Source organism: Azolla caroliniana, unplaced genomic scaffold (assembly GCF_043228905.1).
Source record: "Azolla caroliniana isolate FFs.n. ecotype wild unplaced genomic scaffold, voAzoCaro1.0.p SCAF_11, whole genome shotgun sequence".
NCBI classification, from domain to species: domain Eukaryota; kingdom Viridiplantae; phylum Streptophyta; class Polypodiopsida; order Salviniales; family Salviniaceae; genus Azolla; species Azolla caroliniana.
In genome coordinates this window covers 15,936,019-15,954,606 of record NW_028230446.1, presented here as the reverse complement: position 1 = coordinate 15,954,606, position 18,588 = coordinate 15,936,019, and the positions used below count along the sequence as shown (strand labels likewise).

The following is an 18,588-nucleotide window of genomic DNA, read 5'->3' as shown; positions in this document are numbered from 1 at the left end:
GCCGATTAGCCAAATCCAATCAGTAATCGGGAGCCTAATATTAGTGTAGACTATTAGGCAATTATAGTCTCGTAGTAAGTGTCAGATGCTCATGTGAGCATTGAAGTACGCGGTACTTTTGTCAGTCCCACTAGGACTTGTATAAATAATGCTACTAAGCATAGTTGTACGTGCAGAGTAATTATATCGTTTTTGAATATAGCTTTTGCGTTCTGCTCTCTCTGTCTCTCCCGCGTACTCTGTGTATTCCCTACTTTCTCTGTTTTCTAACGCTTCTGCAAGTAATCGTTTACACTAAATATGTGTCACAGAACCTTAAAGTTCTATGACACACTAGTTACTATATTAGGAGGTGCGATGTTCACATACTTGAGTATGCTATCATGTGTTCCCACACTGGGGAAGTTGAGTTTGATTCTCAACAAAACACAATTTTCAGAGGAAGGCATTGCAACCAACGGGGTCAGCTGGTGCTCCTGCAAATCCATCAAGAAACATAGACATCGGATTAAATTGTGAAAACACGATTTTAGAGGAATGCATTGCAACCAATCAGTCAACCGGTAGTCCCGTTAAATCACCGGAGCAAAGGAAACTCCTTATGAGTTGAAGTCACATACATGTTTTTTCTAGGCATTAGGACATTTTCATGCCCCAACAAGAAACAATGATCTCATTGTTCCCAACAAAACTAGCGTATATACATATACTGTATATACATACTTACATACATACATAGAGAGAGAGAGAGAGAGTGTGTGTTGTCTTGTCTGGCTTGGATTCTATATGGGTAGCAAAGACGGCTTTAGCTTAGCCTTATCTTCTCCTTCTTTCCTGCTGCGTGACCGTGGCGATGGCGATGGCGATGGCCAGCTCTACTGTATCAGGACCCTCTCTCTCCACTAAATCTCTCATTCCTTCGTGTTCTTCTTCTTCTTCATCGTCGTCATCTCCACCTTCGTCTTTCTGCGTCTCCTCGTCTTGCATCCTTCCATCATTTCAGGGACTCCGTATCTCCACTTCACATGTACGTCTCTCATCCATATCCAGACATCTTTCTTCATCTTCATCATCTCCTTCGTCAACAACAAGAAGGAACTTGGGGTCCACTATATCCATGAGCTATGAGGCAGGAGTAGGTTTGATGGGGAACAAGGTAGGGATGATGACTTACTTCACGGAGGAAGGGAAGGCAATCCCGGTGACAGTGATTGGTTTCAGGGAAGGAAACATCGTGACTCAGGTGAAGACAGGGGCGATTGATGGGTATGATGCTGTCCAGGTTGGATACAGGCGAGTGAGGGATCGGAAGCTGACCAAACCTGAGATGGGCCACCTAACCAAGTGTGGGGCCATCCCTCTACGACACCTTCAGGAATTCAGGCTCGTCTCCGTGGATGGGTTTGAGCCCGGGCAAAGGCTCAACATTGAAGAGATCTTCAAAGAAGGTGACCTTGTTGATGTCTCTGGCGATTCAATTGGTAAAGGATTCCAAGGTATGTGTATATATACAGAGAGAGAGAGAGAGAGAGAGAGAGAGAGAGAGAGAGTTTTGAAAAGCTAAGAATGCTTTCATTGAATGTGGTACGCTAGCATTGTCTCATCCCCTGAGGAACAGTTCAGTGTGCTCTATGGCGTTATTAGAATCAAGTCATTCCCATGAAAACTAGTGTTTTGATCATACTCATGTAGGCATGTCATTTTCTCGGCTTGAAGACAAGTTCTTTTGTAGTGTTATTGATAGAAGAAATATTTCTTGTTGATAGCTAAGAATTTCCATATAGTGCAGGTATCCTACAGCAAGTTGCGAGTATATAGATGAGCTGTAAGGAAAGCGTGTTCTCTCTGTCCAATATAATTGTTTTGTGTGTGATGATACATGGGTCATTCTTTTGTCAGTCTGAGAATGAACATAGAGGTTTATTTTGAGGTGTTATTGATAGAATTGGCGTTTATTGATCATTATAGAGCTTTTGATTCATGGAGGGATGCTCTCTTGTTAAGCATTGGGTTATATGTTTCTGGAGAGCAACATGTAAATCGGCCCTGGTTGTGAATGATTCTCTAGAAAACAAAATATGCTAGGCTGTTTGCCATTATTGATAATGCCTATTCCTGATTTGGTATTTTTGTGATACCCTTATTTTCAGTCATTTAGCAATATGAATCATCTGAAATGCCCTAAAAGAACCTCATTTTTAACCTTCATTTGATCAATTAAACGACATGAATAATCTGAAATGAAATGCAATGTTCCAACCTGGAATTTACTTAGAATTAGTATTCAAAAGATGATGACAATGTGTGTCATTTTTTGTTATGATATCCATCCTTTTCCTTTTGCCTCTTTCAGCGTTTGAATGGGGAGCATTTGAGGGGGGGGAAAAACATTGGGGCATCTGGGAAATAAATAAAACATAGGAGGTGCATTTGGCAAATAAAGAAATTTTGGGGCATTTTGTAGTTCCCCTTCTCCCCAAATAAACAAAATTATCAATATCTAAGAATAAATTATATGTCATGATTTGCAGGTGGTATTAAGAGGCACAATTTCAAAAGAGGGCCGATGACTCACGGTTCAAAGAGTCATAGACAATTAGGTTCAATTGGAGCGGGGACAACGCCTGGTCGTGTTTACCCTGGAAAGAAGATGCCTGGGAGGCTTGGTGGAACCAAGACAAAGATACGAAAGCTTGAAGTCATCAAAGTGGATACTGAACTGAGGACACTTATTGTGAAAGGAGCTGTCCCTGGCAAAGCAGGAAACCTCCTGAGAATCACTCCCGCGAAGATTGTGGGCAAGAATATACCAAAGAGCTAAACAGTTTTCTCGTTCCCCATTTTTTGATGAAGTTGTATTGGTTTGGTTGGTAATGGTAGGCACCTTTGATAGATTGTGTATGTTAAATTGCTCATGGAAATGAGGTGTTTAGGCACTTAACTCGATAACGTTAAGATCTTCATTTTAATTCTTTCATAGAGATGAGATTCTTTAGGTACTTGGGAGTGTGTGTGTGTGTGAAAACCATAGCACAACTTCATTTTCGGTTTTTGTCCTCTCAAACCATGTCCTAAATTATACAACTCTAATGAAGTTGCATCAGAAGTTTTCATTGAGCATCCAAAAACTATTGCTTCTTTTTTTCCTTTATCAATTGCAAGCAGAGAAGCTGCGATTAAATTCACCTCTATTCTTTGGATAAAGAAGGAATAATATTCATCAACTAAAATATGAAATAAGCGGATAATTACTTGTGCACAACAATGTTTGGATCTTAAATTGAATTTAATGGCAAGATGTGAGACTAGTAAATAGAATCTGTGGCATGAATTGAAGGGAAAGTGGGCCCTAAAGTATAATTATGCTTTTTCATTCTTCCCGTTTTGTATTTTGTTTAATTGAGCGTATACACATTCTAATTGTAAAATGGTTGTACTTAATGTAATGTGACAGATTATTCTCATGTTTCTTCTTTTCCTTTCCTAGTGCTCAGTGGTAGTAATAGCTTAATTGTTTGCTCTTTCTCAAAGTTTCGTTTTTAGTGGTTTACATCATAGCATCAAAGGTCTTAAACCTGAGAGAACCCAAGTTCAATTCTCACATCAGACCATAGATTGAAAAAAAAGCAACTCTGAAAAATAGATAGACAATAACCCACTCGGTATAGATTAACATATAAAACAATCTGTGCTGGTCATGAATTTGCATGACATAATAGAAGGTTAGGCTGAAGCATGGATAGGGGGACACCAGCCTACAGGGGGAGATTGGAGGAGAGCAGCGCAGTTGTTTCTTAAGTGTTTAAGAGAGCAGGCAAGAGAGTGTGAGAGAGAAACTAACATTAATTACATAATACTAAGTGAGTTAGCAGCTCGGGGTTATTTGACAACTACCCCCGCCCATTTCGCCACCAATAGGGTATAAGTAGATCATATCCCCAAGCAAATGACATCTATAGGAGGGAGAACTCCATTGATTGATAGAGGTGCTTCAAAGTGACACACAGAAACGACACAAGAACCTCTTTAATTACTCACAATCTCTATCCAAATTCTGTCAGCACAAACAGTCAGCAAGAAATCTCACAAATAAAAAGAGTAGATGTCCAAGACTATTTTGTTTGGTGTGCTTACATGCACCAAGGCACATTGCAATCTGTTTCTTTGCATCCTCGAGCATGTGCGGTTAGAAGGAACCACAGCAAAACTTGTTCCCCCCCCCCCTACCAAGCCACTAAGAGACCCACAAACTAGTAGACCAAAAAACAGTTAGCTAGGCGTGTGAAACGCGTTAACAAATGGTTTAAACATGCCCAACACCCTAGTAAGCATTTATTCTACCTACTTAATAGATTCCCCTCCACCCAAGACACATATATGTGGTTGGGTAGAAAACAGAAACTATTTCCCTTCCTTCCACACCCCAAATCCCGAAATAAGAATCCTAGAACCAAATTTTGGAAACCTCTTACTTGTACACAAGTAATTCTAGTAAACTTTCCTCATTAGAATTTCCACTAGTGAAAAGCCCCAGGAAAAAAGAGTGAAAATGCAAATATAATAACACTCAATTTAGTAGTAAAATCTTGGGGAGAGAAACATTAAAATGGACTGAAATGACTCTTAAATCATATCAATTTCGCCGTGCATTTATTCTCTTTGTTGTTCTGGCTTTTGGCAGCTTAATTGCATGTTTGTTATTCAATGTTACACCATATTCATACATATACAAGGGACCACAAACATAGAGATAACGACATTGGATTTTCATATCTTGGCGTTATATCATGACACCACCTGTATGGGGGGAAAAAAGAGGTGTAAAATACTATTGACAACCAAATGCCTATTGTCAAATTTCCAATCATCATTAAATACATGATACCATCGTAGTTAATGTATCATCACCATCACTCTCAAGTTATTTCTAATTTTTATCAAGAACCATTCAAAATTTTGGCATAATAAAATGCTCACTTTGAAAAAATTCCTAGAATTAAACAGCAACAAAACCTCAGGATTTCCTGCAAACAGATTGTTAAGCTAATTTTCTGCTTCCATGTTTAATATGCATTTTTAGGAAAAAAAAGACCAATCAATAGGAAATTGATTTTGCAAAAGTGATTCATATTTAGGTATTGTACATATTAGCAAATAGTCTTTGCTGCTATGGATGACAATGTCTGTCTGAATTAAGAACTTCTATGAAGTAAAATAGACCAATAAAACCTCACTTCGTGGATACATATGAAAAACATGTCAAGACATGACAGAGCAGGTAAATGAAACAAGTTATATGAGATGGGGCCAAGTCTGCGGTGGATAACTGAATTTGCGTTGTTTCAATTTGATGACTTACATGCCACCATGCAAACTATGAAGCTAACAGCCAGAGAGAGAGAGAGAGAGAGAGAGAATCCTTCATAGAAAGACCTTAATTTCTATATATTTTCTACATCAGAGAATACTTTCCATCCAACAGCAGTTAGACTCGAGACATTTTCCTTACTTTTGTCGACACATAGGCAAATGCTTCCTGTGTGCTAAGTCCCAAATCATCTATCAAGCCTTTGGCTACAGCAAATTTGTACTCTTCAGATGGAGGGGATAGTGGTAATGCTCCTGACCTAAACTTCTCTAAATCATCCTCAGAGCAACTGAAATAAAAACAACACTCTTAAACTTAATAAATCAGCTGTATTGTTCATCTGTAAAGCATACATTAGATACTTAACGTGATTGATAGTATCGGCAACCCATCTTTATCACCCAGGTGGAGAACAGTCCCATACCAGCAATCCTGCATAGTTTCCTTTCCATTAGCATCAGCACCAAAATGACTACTTTGCATCATCAGCAAAATTTGTACCAACATCAAAACCGGCTACACTGCATCAACTGTAGCGTAACTACCCTATTTTAGATGAACACGTACAAGCTAACTAATACCTACTTCCTAATCCTTGTTGATTGCAACTGCCTATACCCACCACAATAACTAAGCAGAGGAAAAGAGACTAACAAAGATTTCCCTAGTTAGCAGCGGGCAAAGTAGAAAGAGGCCAGCTTGAAAATCATGTAGCTTCCGTGTGTGACTGAACTGAAGTCTGGAGAAACGTAGTCTATGACAGAGTAAGCCCACGTCCCCTACCCATAGAAAGGGCATCAGAGGGGGTGAGATCCCTGTCGATCTCTGACCCTGTTGCTCCATGTGGCATCATCGATTAAATTGGAATATCATAACTTAGGTTTTATGGAACTCTTCCCAGATAAATTTCTAATTTCAGTTAGAGATTACTCTCTTACATGGCCGAACATACTCTCAGAACAAAGGATGGGTCTGCTTGTACCGCACATGTGCTCTTTCTGATTTTACCTCCACAAAATGACACCTGCATATTCTGAAGCCATGCTAGCCGCTAGGGAAACCTAATTTTGTGGAATGAAGCAGCCATTTCATGATATATCTTTGGTTAAGTACCTTAGCTAGATTACACATCAAACACAAAGATGGTGATCCAGGGAATTCATGAAAGAACTGACTTATCAAAATGACATACCTTGAGAAGTGTGACCAATGGCTGGCTTAAATTATCAATTAGAGATTTATCAATCAAGTCACTCCCATAGTCCAGAACACAATTTTCTTGCATAAAAAGATCATTGAATTGGTCCAGCCTGCAGTCCTTAAGAAGCTTAAAAGGCTCAAAGGAGGACAATAAAATTAGCATTTTCAGGCTTTCCTGTAAACCTCTTGAAAGAAAAAAAACTTACGTGATCTTGTATAAACGGATGTAGGTAGAAACACCTTCAGTTGGCCTTGATTGTAGAAAAGCAACACCTCCATGACCCCATGTTGCTGTGTAAGAGTGGCCAAAAAACATCTGATTTCCCACCTCTATCCAACTTGTCGCAGTGGGAGGTGTCTGGCGCCTTGATCCCACACATTTCTTTTTCATTCTTTCTACCTGAGTTCAATAGGAGAGTAAACTATTTGCAAATGATAATTCAACATGACAAGGGTCCCAAATCAGTCAGATGCATTCTACTTCCTCCCACCAAGGTCCACGTCTAATACATGGTCCCACTCCCTGTGTAGGTGAGGTCCAAATGTGTACTGCATAAAAAAAGTGGAGAGTGTATACATCTGCAAACCGTGCAGATTTAATATACCAAACATACAGAATCAGCCTCTCCTAGTCCTTCGCAGGCATTCCATGCTCAATATGGATGTCTATTCCTATGAACCTTCCACATTTCTCAATATTGGCTATATCAAGCAATTCCTGCAGAACATTGGCAACCTTGTGTAGATCCCCACCCAACCCCTCTGAAATTTTGGGCTATTGAGGACTCGCACATTTGGAAATCCCATTGTCAAAATGACATGAAAGGTGGAGAGATTCTTCATAGACCAAAATCTTTACAAAGGTTGGTAGTTCAATATTAGTTACTCCGAAACAACATTGAGATCAACTTTGTAGACAACTGTAAGTTGCACAAGCAGGAGAGGCTCTTGTGCCTTTGGGTGCTAGAGATGCATTTCCATCCTATTCAAATACAGTACCTTTGTGGCCTTCTTTCTCAAACTTCTACTCTCCCTCATTGGCCTTCTTCCCCATTTGCAGGTGGTCATCAGTTTTCCAATTGCCACTAATCTGGTTATAATGACTATGCAGCCAACATATGTAGAGTACGAGCAGTAATGAAAATATTTCTAAGTCATTGTTTCATTGATATTGTGTTCTTCACTACATAAGATATTGCATCATAAATCATCACTAATGTCTGATAAAAAATTTACAAGAAACCAAGAAGGACATTATTTTATTGATAGATCATTGTGGTTAGTAAAAGAAAGGAATATGGGCATCAGAGGGAGGGTGGAGAGATAGAAAGAGGCATCTCATTTACCTGGCCTCCTTGGAGGTAACACAAGAACCGATCCTTCCACATGTTTGACCCATAGCAAGCATACCAAACATAGGCTACAGCCTCAATATCAGCATTGACGCTACTCCCCACAATCATTTGTGCAACATCTTCAGATTCCACGCTCAAGCTTGTTTCTATGAATCCTTCACTTGCAGTGTCATCACCATTGGTGTCAATAGTCAACGAAGACACTATATCATCTATAGATTTCGAATTATGCTGATCACTAGCATTGTCCCCTGATTGAGAGTCAATTTTTACACCACTAGTTTGTATAGAAAAATCTGATGTAATCACAGGTTCCACAGGTACATTTACATTCTCCACATTCTGAGTGTGACAATCATCTACTTCTAATTGTTCATCAGACTCTGTATCACTTAGGGCTACATGTATAAGCTTCTGCACCAGAATAAAAACAATATTTACAAATCTAAAACACAGCGAGAAAATAGTTTGAATGTGTAATTCTCACTTCTTCTATTGAAACCAGCAAAGCTGCCTCCAATTCTTCTTCAAAAGAAGCTGATTGCTTGTCTAAAACAGGCCACACATTCTTCAAGGCACTTCTCACCTTTTTATGCAATATGCAACAATTCAAAAATCAGGGTCAAGCGTTAAGTTAGTAGTTGGATAGGTTCTATTATTCAAACTTCAAATTTCAATCATAATCTTACCTTTTGAACAACATCCCATGTGCTACGTAATGTGCTTTTGGTAGGAGTCAATGAGTAAGATGGTGAAACTCCAAGCATAACTTCAAGGCATGACAAGTAAGATTCAGAAATCGACTGAAGATTATAGCCTCCTTCCAAAATGAGAACTACACGACCTCCAGCTAAATCCATCAACTGTTTTCAATCAACCAACTTAAATTATCACGATTTCTAGAAATATATTTCACAAGATAGTAAATAGAATCAGAATAAAGTTCTGATGAAAATATGCAAGCTTCTTTGATATTCACCTTCTGTGTCATTTCAGCATACCCATATGGTGTCAAGCAACAGCCTCCTAGAGGATCCCCTTCAGCTGGTACAAAATAAGGACCAGAATTTTGAATGCAGATATGCGAACAGAATGTGGTACCATTAAAAACCATATTCATAATTCATTATATAATTATCAGTTGTGTACAACAACAATTATCTGTCAATAAAAATGTTGCTTTAAAGAAAACGTTGATCCAGAATTCATATAAAAAAGCTACATACATGCTACATGTTTCTTTGAAGGAAATTTTGATCCATTTTTCAAAATCACCTCATAGCCTAGATTTGTATGAGGCTTTTCTTTACAAATCTGGGAATTAAAACTTGGACCATGAAATGCATTTTTAAAGGGTCAAGTGTGAAATGGCCAAGCAAGAGCTGACACTACACGTTTCACTTGGAGAAACGTCCATATGGAATTTCTATACAATGAATTTATTTATTTTAAATATAATTTTCTTCATGATTTTCAGCTATCTTGAAACTTAATCTTGATGAGGTTTTGGATCTTGAATTTGAAATCGCAAATTTGAACCTTTGTTCTTGGTTCTCTATCTTTGATCTTCTTGTTCATGATCCTTGAATCTTGTTCTTTTTTCTCAGCAGGAAATCAAAATCTTCTGGAAGTTTACTAGAGACTGCTGACATCTTGATTTGCTCCAGTTTAAGCAAGACATAATTTTTATCTACCAAAGTTTGCTTCACCTTTCATGAAGATGTGTGTGCCTTAAATATACTTGTTGATGCCTAACCCTACGAACACTACAAATCAAACCTTGAAAGCAAATTATTCCATCAACCCTGACAAGAATTAGAGACACATGTAGTGAAACACTTCTTATATTCTGCATATAATATGATCTTGTAAGGATTCACTCCAAAAGATGTTCTCATATGCCACAAGATCCACAATGTCTAGAAGTTCCTCATAGATCACACAGTTGATTTCTAAAGCCATAAACTTCAGAAAATGGAAAGCCACGTGATGTAATCGATCATCTTCATCAACTAAACGGTAAATCTAATGCATCAGCTTCAAAGAAGTGTGTGGAGTTAAACATGGATTAAAATTGACATTGATGTAAAATTATCCTTGGAAAGCTGCTTCCATGGAAGTTTACCTTTTCTTGTTAGTTTAGTCTCTGATAAAAAACTGATATAACTTTTGAAGCCCAAGAAGGATTGAACTTCTCTAACTGATTCAACTCCTGTATACATTGGACCTTCAATGGGTTCACAGAAATGTAATTCTGGAGATGCAATATACTAGAAACTCAACATTTTTCAATTTGGCATCAAATGTTCTTTACTTTTAGAGATAATTAAGATATTGTCTAGAAATTTCACCAGAAAATCATTTAAATACTCTTACTTATTATATGTTGAATGCTGTGGGCCCATTGGTATGTTCAAAGCCATAAACATTTAAAGTGGCACACTTGAATTTATGATCCTGACCAAGGATCAATCTTCACGGAGCATATATAATATTTATGGTGCATCAATCAATGTCAACGATAGAACTAATGATTAAGCAAATGAACATATCATTAAGGAAAGAAAAGTATTAAGGGTACTTTTCCTCCCAAACACTCCCAAGCAAAGAAATTGAGACAGATCTTAAACACCATCCGTGTCCCATACCACTATATTGCCTAGGATTGTACATTGGATGCAAATCCACAAAGTGCTATCGTTTAGCAAGAGCCTTGCCACACCACCAGTGTCTCAATAACATTCTGACCAAAATAATCTCCCCTCTCCCTAATGAGGTAAGCTACTCATTTTATACTTGCGTTCTAGGTCCTCAGGCCACTGCATGTACATGCCATGTGTCATGACCTTATGTGAGTTGCCTCAATTCTTAAGATACCTTTAAAACCATTAGAATGTTGGCCATTATATAATATATTAAGATTGTGTGCGTAACAATAAAGTTCCAATAATGCAACATGCGGACATGTATGTCTGTGTGTATAAACTTTATTTACAAAACCACATCATATTTTTTTAAACGAAACAGAAGTCCAAAATTAAAGCTCAAAACCCAGAAAGGGAATCAGTATTCATATAGAATGCTAATGTTTGAGGAAATAAATTCTAGAGTAAGGTGTGTACCTGAATCAAAACCCCCTGAAATAAGTACCATATCAGGTTTGAAATCTTTGGCGATAGGTAGAAGCAGGTGATCCCATACAACAAGATAATCCAAGTCGCCAAATCCACCATGTGGCCATGGTACATTGACATTAAAACCTAAAGCATCACTCCCACCAATCTTGTCAAAGTTTCCTTCTGTTCCCATTGGATAAAAGGATCCATTGTCATATCTATATAATGTAGGAAAATGCAACTGTGGTTACTTGTCTGTGAAAAGTTTCGACCATATTCAAATAATCCAACTTTGATTTTTATCAATTACAGTGTTTTCAATATGATACCTGTGGACGGAGAAATATAGAACATGTTGATCATTCCAGAACATATTTTGGGTTCCATTGCCATGATGTACATCCCAATCAACTATCATAACTTTTTGAATGCCAACATCTTGCTGTACATGCAAAATGTGAGATAATAACTCATCAAATTGCAGTGAACCATATTAATAAATTAAGCACATTGATAGATAGTTGTTACAAATATAATGCGTTCCGGAAGCTCGTTCTATATGTCAACTTCCCCTATTCAACCCTCATCTCCTATTGCTTATGAAGAAGCCCTTGCTCTTACTAAATAGATGGAATCCATGCAGATAGAATTTGATTCCACCGAAAGGAATCACACATAGGAATTGTTTCCACGTCCTCAAGACAAACATATTATTGTTCTAAAGGGATATCAAAACCAAATATCATGTAGATGGTACATTGGACAAACACAAAGCTTCATTAGTTGCAAAAGGGTATGCCCAGTTGAAGGTGCAGCTATGAGGGGACATTTTCTCCAACAGAAAAGGAAACTTCAATCTGGCATAGCCTACAACTTGCTGCCCACTATAATTAGTATATATTCCTTAATAGAAGAAGTTTATGTGGACAGCCCCCTGGTTTTGAGATTTCAGGTCAGCACGGTAAGGTTTATAGGCTGAAAAAAGCCTTCTGGTGTTGAGAATCAAACTCAACTTCCCTAGTGTGGGAACACACCTTAGGAATAGCCAAGTGTGTGAACACCCCACAACTTTGTATCATAACTAGTGTGTCATAGAAGTTAGTCCTATGACACATAGTAAGCAGTTAATTCTCCATCTCCTTCCCAAGAGGTGGTTGTAGTGAGAGAATATAGAGAGAAGATGACTACATAAGCATCTTTTCCTCTTCTTTGGAACGGAGTTGGTTATTGTTTTCTTGTATATACAGTTTTCTTTTCTCTCTCTCTCTCTCTCTCTCTCTCTCTCTCTCTCTCTCATATCTCTTCCACTGCACAGAATCACACTCGATTCTTTACATATGGTTTAAAACAAACTCCTAAGGCTTGATGTGACATGTTTGACTTTTTATTGGATTCTGACAATGTTCTACTGACAGTGATGTCTATGTCCTCTCCTAAGATGGCTTGTTATGTCTAGTTATTCTATATGTAGATATCTTACTAATGCGAAGCTCTCTTGAAGCCAAGATAAAGGAACTTTGCAATGATTTGAAATGACAGATTTTGGTCTTCTACATTATTTTCTAAGCATGGAAATTTATCGATGAAATGGAGGCATTTGCTGAGCCACATAGGTATCTTCAAAAACTTTTTGAAACCTATAGCATGACTGATTGCAAGCCTTTTCTTGTCCCACAAGTCCACAGTTCAAGCTTTCTCGTGAAGAGCATTCTCCTATTGTTAAAGATAGTAAAAAGTATAGGAGTTTGATCAGATCCCTCATTCATCTTACATACGCGACCTGAACTGTCTGTCCTACAGTGTTAATGATCTCAGTTAGTTTTCAAAGGCTCCAAACCATGTTCATTGGCAAGCAGCCGTTTGTGCTCTTTGGTGTTTAGTAGGCATAACTGACTATGGCCTTTCATTCAGAGGAGACATTGGGTTAACTGGTTGCTTAAATGCAGATTGAGTAAGAGACATTGACACAAGATGATCTACGTTTGGCCATTGCTTTCTACTTGGGTCAGGTTTGATTTCTTGAAAGTCCAAGAAACAAATTTCAGATTCCACTTTGTATACATAAGCTGAATAACGTGCCTATTTGGATATATATTGTGAACTCTTATTGCTAATACAAATCCTTGACCATCTTAGAATTCCAAATGCCACTCCTATTCCAGTTCTCGCCAATAGCCAGAGTGCTCATGCATTAATTATAATTAGCACACGATTCATCCTTTCATGGTAGTACTAAACACATTGAAGTTCACTACCATTTTGTTCGTAATCTTTGCACTATTTAGATCATCAGATTGGATTATTTTCCCACTCGAGAAAATGTGACTGATTTCTTTACCAAGCCACTTCCAAAGGACACCATTGATCAGTTCTTTACCCATCCCAATGTAGGAGCACCAATCTGGAGCTGAGAGGAAATGTTGGAGAGTGACAGCCCCATAACTAATCTCTTTTCCAAGCCACTTCCAAGGGACACCATTGATCAGTCCCTTACCCCATCCCAATGTAGGAGCACCAATCTGGAGCTGAGAGGAAATGTTCGAGAGTGACAGCCCCATAACTAATCTCTCCCTTCTACACACTCTCTCTATAACGTTTCAGCATTTATTACAGCGTTTATTTCATCTGATTTTCTGAACCTACTACCCCTACTTACATTACTGCATTTACTACATCACTTTCCCTCCACTACAACTCATCATGCTCCTGGGAATATTTTATTCCCTTACATAAATGCATCTGTTACAACCCCGGTCCCGATCTCATTTTTGTATTTTAAGGCTTTGGACCTCACTAAGAATTACAGATCTTGATAGTAATTTTTCTGCTGCTGCTAGGCTCTATGGAACCTTACTACTGTTCATAACAGATTTTTCATAATATAAATATATAAAGAACCACTCAACGAGCTTTGCAATCAGGAAGTTGAACCTGAGGAACATTACGTGTCTCCCTACCCAGTATATTATAATATCTCAGAAAGACATCATGGTCTCTTTTGAGAATGATTTAGAACTCTCCATCGATCATAGTTAATGCTCTTCCTTCTAGAGATAAGGAGACATAGGAAGGCCCTCTTGAGGGAGAGGGCAACACTCACAGATCTAGCTAGGTAAAGAAGTTGACAGATACCTTCTGCAGGCATACTGCTAGCAACATTCTCGTGATGTAAAAGCAAACACGCCTCACCGCAATTCCAACGTGCATATTCACATGATCAAATCCATCATCACACCACATCAGATACCCCCCCTCACCCCAACAACCTTTTTATATTGGATTGAGTGACAAGTGACGGGATGAGAAAGTCAAGAAAGAGATCCAACAAGAGAACAAGAGAGTAAGAAACCAGAGTAAAAACAAAGGCTATGATTACGTCTGACTTGAGATCGACTACAGGGGAAATCACCCTTCTACAATATTAGACGTGAAATGCATCAGACTATTCATGTCACCTCACAATCATAGAGACCTGTCAAGATTCTAAAATATCTCACTATTTCTAGCCCTTAAAATAGCTCTTACAATAACCCTTATAATATCTATATTCCCACATATCCATACAAATCCTCACTTGATGATGGCCATGACAATCACCCGCAAATGATTGTATAATATCCATCCACGGATACTTAGAACTTGCTATTGACAGAGAGATTTTTGCAACACCGTGTAGAAGGAGCCATAGTTCTATCAGACATCCATACAGACAGCAGATTTCTGTTGACATGCATCTTAATAATTGCACATTAACTTGAAGACTTCAGAAAACGAAAAAATATATATATAATGTCTCTAAACAATCATAATGGGCTATGAGAAAGATTAGAACTGTCTATATTAACTCATCACATGAGCAAAAGAAACAATATCTTTCTACTATAGCTTCCTTAAACTAAATGTCTTGAAATGTAAAATGAATAAGCAACAATGAGAAAGAAAGAAAGAAAGAAAGATATATTAACGTCTTCTAAGACCGAATTTGACCCATGGGACAATTGGTTACAATAATGGGATGCATAACCAATCATCGAAAATCAAAATAAAATAGATTTGTTTAGAGTACTATTATAAAAACATAAATCCAAGATATTTTAACACATAAATGACAACTGAGATCTAATCATATGTCAATGCAGCTATGCTGCAGCAAGTTAGGGTGCTCAAATTTCATTTAGGAGCACCCACCTCACTCGTTTCAACATAATAATTGAAATCTGATTCTTTTACTTCAGGAATTGTATACTTTCCTGAGTATTTTCATGTTAAACCTTCAAAAACTCTGAAACATTTTCTTGATAAACAGCAAAATAGATATGATAATGAATTTTCAAACACACCTTTCCATGGACTAAAACATGGGCAGCCACAGCCACATTATTAAATAGACAAAATCCCATAGCGCTATCAGCCTCTGCATGGTGTCCTGGTGGGCGCACAACAGCTGCGCCAGCTTCAATATCACCTTTTGCGACCCTTAGACATAGCTGAAGGAAAATGAACATAATATCTCAGCAGAAAGATACTCCCAAAACCTATGAATACACAGTTGCAATGCAAACAAATGAATAGAGGCTCCTACTTCAAACATGATGTCAACTCTTCTTTTTATGATAAATTTACCTAATCAAATGACAAGATGATAAATGAGCACAGATAAAAATATATAATGAGTAATAGTAAACTAGAAAACATGTGTCCATGACATCAATTACTTTAATAATAGTCTATGGCATAGCAATATACAGTGTAATAACCCCTTTTTCTTCGCTGCCTCAACTAACTTAAGAACAGCATACGTTCAGCTTTAACTAAATAAAGAGTCTTTCTAGGCTAGTGTGAACAGAAAAATTAGTGAAGGAAAGAAGGATGATTAAGAAGCAGTTGTTTTCAGAAGTGTTGTACTCAATAATTCAAATTCATAACAATACAGACATAGGTAATACTGACTTGGGGACCCTGAATTCTGTTTCCTTTCTTCCTAGATCTTCCAAATTTTCAAAGGATTTACAGTATAGCCACCTGAGAGCAGCCAAAAGTGGGGATCAAAGATTTTATCTATAAAATATTAAAATGAAAGTTAACACCTAACAATACATGCAATTCGTCCCCAAGAATGTAAATGATATTTCTTCTATCAAGACTCAGTCACTCAAGAGAAAGCAATGCATAACATTTAAACAAAAAAAGTTTTACTTTGGATATCCAAGTGGCATTAAATACCTCTACAACTGAACCAGCTGCAAGAAGTGCAGATTCTGATGATCCACGATTGAAATAAATAGAATTGTAACGGCGGGATAGAATCCTTCTATGTTGATCACCATACTCATTGCTACTGACTTTTCGCATAAGAGTAACATGCTTTTGTGTGTGCACAGTTGCAAGCTCATCATCTGTGGCCTCTCTTGCTTCAATAGGTATGCATCTGATCAAAATTCAAAAACAATGTGCTCTTGAGATTTCATAAAAAAAATCTATTAGATATAGTTATGGAACATGCTTACAACCATTTGCCTTTTTTTCTGCATATTAATGTTAAGAGGCAAGGTTCTTTTGTTTTCTTTAAGGGAGGCATCTAATTCAATGTGCATTAAAAGGATTATTTGATGCAACTGAAAGATGTCTCTCAAGATGAAATGCCTGTGCATACGCTAGGAACCGGAATGAATTTATATTCTTTAAAAAAATGTCAAGGTGGTTTCCTGTGTCAAACTATTCAAAAATCATTTGGAAGAAAAAATCCATGAAAATTTCTCTAAGACAATGCACAAGAATTAGCTAGGAAGGTGATTTTCCTATGTAGAACTACTCAAGGATCATATGCATATGATAATCAATAACCCATATCTGTAAAACAAAGCCCATGAATCATCTGGAAAGGTCATTTTCCTATGCAAATGCACCATATAGCACAGTGACAAACAGTATTTGTATGTGAATATATGTTTAGGCTATATATGATGGAGATGATGATCTTGCGGTTTGAACAAGAAACTCTACAGGCAACAATTGTGCTTACCATTTGGTGTGTATATTCATGTCCTCATTTAGTTTTGTATTAATTGTTTTAGTGTTGGATTACATGTTTTCCTTTCTGCTTAATGCAAGTGTTATTAATTTCCCGTGTCTCCTTTCTCTCTCCTCTTTTTGAGAGCTCTCTTCCATCTCTTGCTTAGAGGATGAAGCAGTCGCGAATTACACAAATATCCCTGATTACGAAAAACTCCAAAGAAAGTTCAGGCATGTCATCCCACTCATCAACATAGGAGATGCCATGATTGTTGTCGAGGGCACTTGTAACTACGTAGTGTTAGTCATTCTCCAGCTCAACTTGATTTGTGAGCAGTGGAACATCCATTGTCTTGCTGGGAAGAGACAGAGAGATTATCTTGAACCAGGATCTACAGTTTATGGTCCAACAATGACAACAATAGAGGCCTTTTCTTCATTTCTTTTTGTGGTAAAACACAGTGCTCTTGATCTAACGGAATGCATTATCGATATATTAACCAGGTTATATATAAATAAGGTGCATTGTAGTAGAACAAGAAACATTATGGATACTTTTGAATTCCCCATATACAGATATAAAGTTTAAATTTCCTGTTTTCTCTTCTTACTAATCCTTAGAGCAATCCACGTGAAACCTTTATTTCACCATGTAACTATAGATGTATACAGATTCTAACATGGACTGACATGAATGTAGAGAAAAGGTGAAAACTCCAAAACACCTCTGACTATTCTTGAGTTGTCCTTATCTTTCCAAATGTACCAGGTCACCAATGGAAATGTGGGAAGAAGGGGATGAATTGGCTATGTAATTGCTCAACTAGCATGTGTAATTGAGAAAAGGAGATGACTTGGACCACATTACTCGAGAGTTAGTTGACCAGCAGCATTTGGAGAGAATAAAAGTTTACCAGTATTTGGTGAAAACGGAGATGGATTGAACTGCTTAAACAGCACACATAGCAGCTATAGAAAGGGGGGCATGCAGCGAAATACTGAAATCTCGGGAGCATCTGGAGAAATAACCAAACTTTTGGGGGTATTTGGGGGGGGGGGGGAGAGACATAAAGAGAAATTCAGGTGTGTTTGCCCATGCAACCGAAAAAAAGAAAAAAGAGCACTAGACAGAAGAGCTTAAATATGGAGATGAATAATTACTTCTGGAAGGCTTCGGCAGATTTGAGGCGTTCAGCGATGGAAGAGATGCGCTGAGGCTTCTCGGGATGATACGGATTGTATGGATCTTCATGTTTACACATACGATCGTCATAGACCAGACCAACCCTGCGAATGGCCATAGCTGCGGAAGAGCTCGAAGCTCTGTCCGTGTCCGTGTCCGAGTCTGAGTCACTCCGTCTCTGTTACTCTGTGACTCTGCGAACAGAGAGCTGAGAGAGACAGCCAGTATCCTAGAGGCTCGAGGTGTACAACCAACCACGAGAATTAATTAAGTTTAAGTAATGCTCGGCTCTAAGCACACCCTAATTACTCTTCTTAATTACGCTTAGTGAATACTACAGTAATTACACTTAGA

At 37.9% G+C, this 18,588-nt stretch overlaps 2 protein-coding genes across 5 annotated transcripts; one reads left to right on the top strand and one right to left on the bottom strand.

The window, feature by feature from the left end:
- The first annotated feature begins 800 nt into the window (after window positions 1-800).
- On the top strand, window positions 801-3,115 carry LOC147858009 (Ribosomal protein L3 family protein). The gene is made up of 2 exons (XM_087327459.1): window positions 801-1,496; window positions 2,532-3,115. Exons 1-2 carry the CDS (start codon window positions 854-856, stop codon window positions 2,819-2,821), a joined length of 933 nt encoding a protein of 310 aa, XP_087183585.1. The 5' UTR covers window positions 801-853; the 3' UTR covers window positions 2,822-3,115.
- A 1,995-nt stretch (window positions 3,116-5,110) lies between these two features.
- On the bottom strand, window positions 5,111-18,422 carry LOC147858008 (histone deacetylase 5-like). 4 transcript variants are annotated; one of them, XM_087327099.1, is made up of 13 exons: window positions 18,213-18,421; window positions 16,263-16,467; window positions 15,380-15,526; window positions 11,369-11,481; window positions 11,046-11,257; window positions 8,903-8,967; window positions 8,613-8,786; window positions 8,411-8,509; window positions 7,915-8,337; window positions 6,775-6,968; window positions 6,561-6,678; window positions 5,736-5,800; window positions 5,111-5,657 (listed from the first exon to the last, which is right to left on the bottom strand). In XM_087327099.1, the coding sequence occupies exons 1-13, from the start codon at window positions 18,350-18,352 to the stop codon at window positions 5,486-5,488; spliced, it is 2,127 nt and encodes a 708-aa protein (XP_087183225.1). In that variant the 5' UTR covers window positions 18,353-18,421; the 3' UTR covers window positions 5,111-5,485. The 4 variants fall into 4 exon arrangements, with proteins under 4 accessions (XP_087183225.1, XP_087183228.1, XP_087183227.1 ...); XM_087327102.1 differs by lacking the exon at window positions 18,213-18,421 and having other exon boundaries at window positions 15,380-15,574; window positions 16,263-16,400; XM_087327101.1 differs by lacking the exon at window positions 5,111-5,657 and having other exon boundaries at window positions 5,753-5,884; window positions 6,557-6,678; window positions 18,213-18,422.
- Between the last annotated feature and the right edge of the window lie 166 nt (window positions 18,423-18,588).

Coding starts and splice junctions, on each gene's coding strand:
- LOC147858009 (XM_087327459.1), top strand. CDS start 854: ATGGCGATGGCGATGGCCAGCTCTACTGTATCAGGACCCTCTCTCTCC. Junction 1,497..2,531: donor AATTGGTAAAGGATTCCAAG/GTATGTGTATAT, acceptor CATGATTTGCAG/GTGGTATTAAGAGGCACAAT.
- LOC147858008 (XM_087327099.1), bottom strand. CDS start 18,352: ATGGCCATTCGCAGGGTTGGTCTGGTCTATGACGATCGTATGTGTAAA. Junction 16,468..18,212: donor TCTGCCGAAGCCTTCCAGAA/GTAATTATTCAT, acceptor AATTTTGATCAG/ATGCATACCTATTGAAGCAA. Junction 8,510..8,612: donor CATGGGATGTTGTTCAAAAG/GTAAGATTATGA, acceptor TTGCATAAAAAG/GTGAGAAGTGCCTTGAAGAA.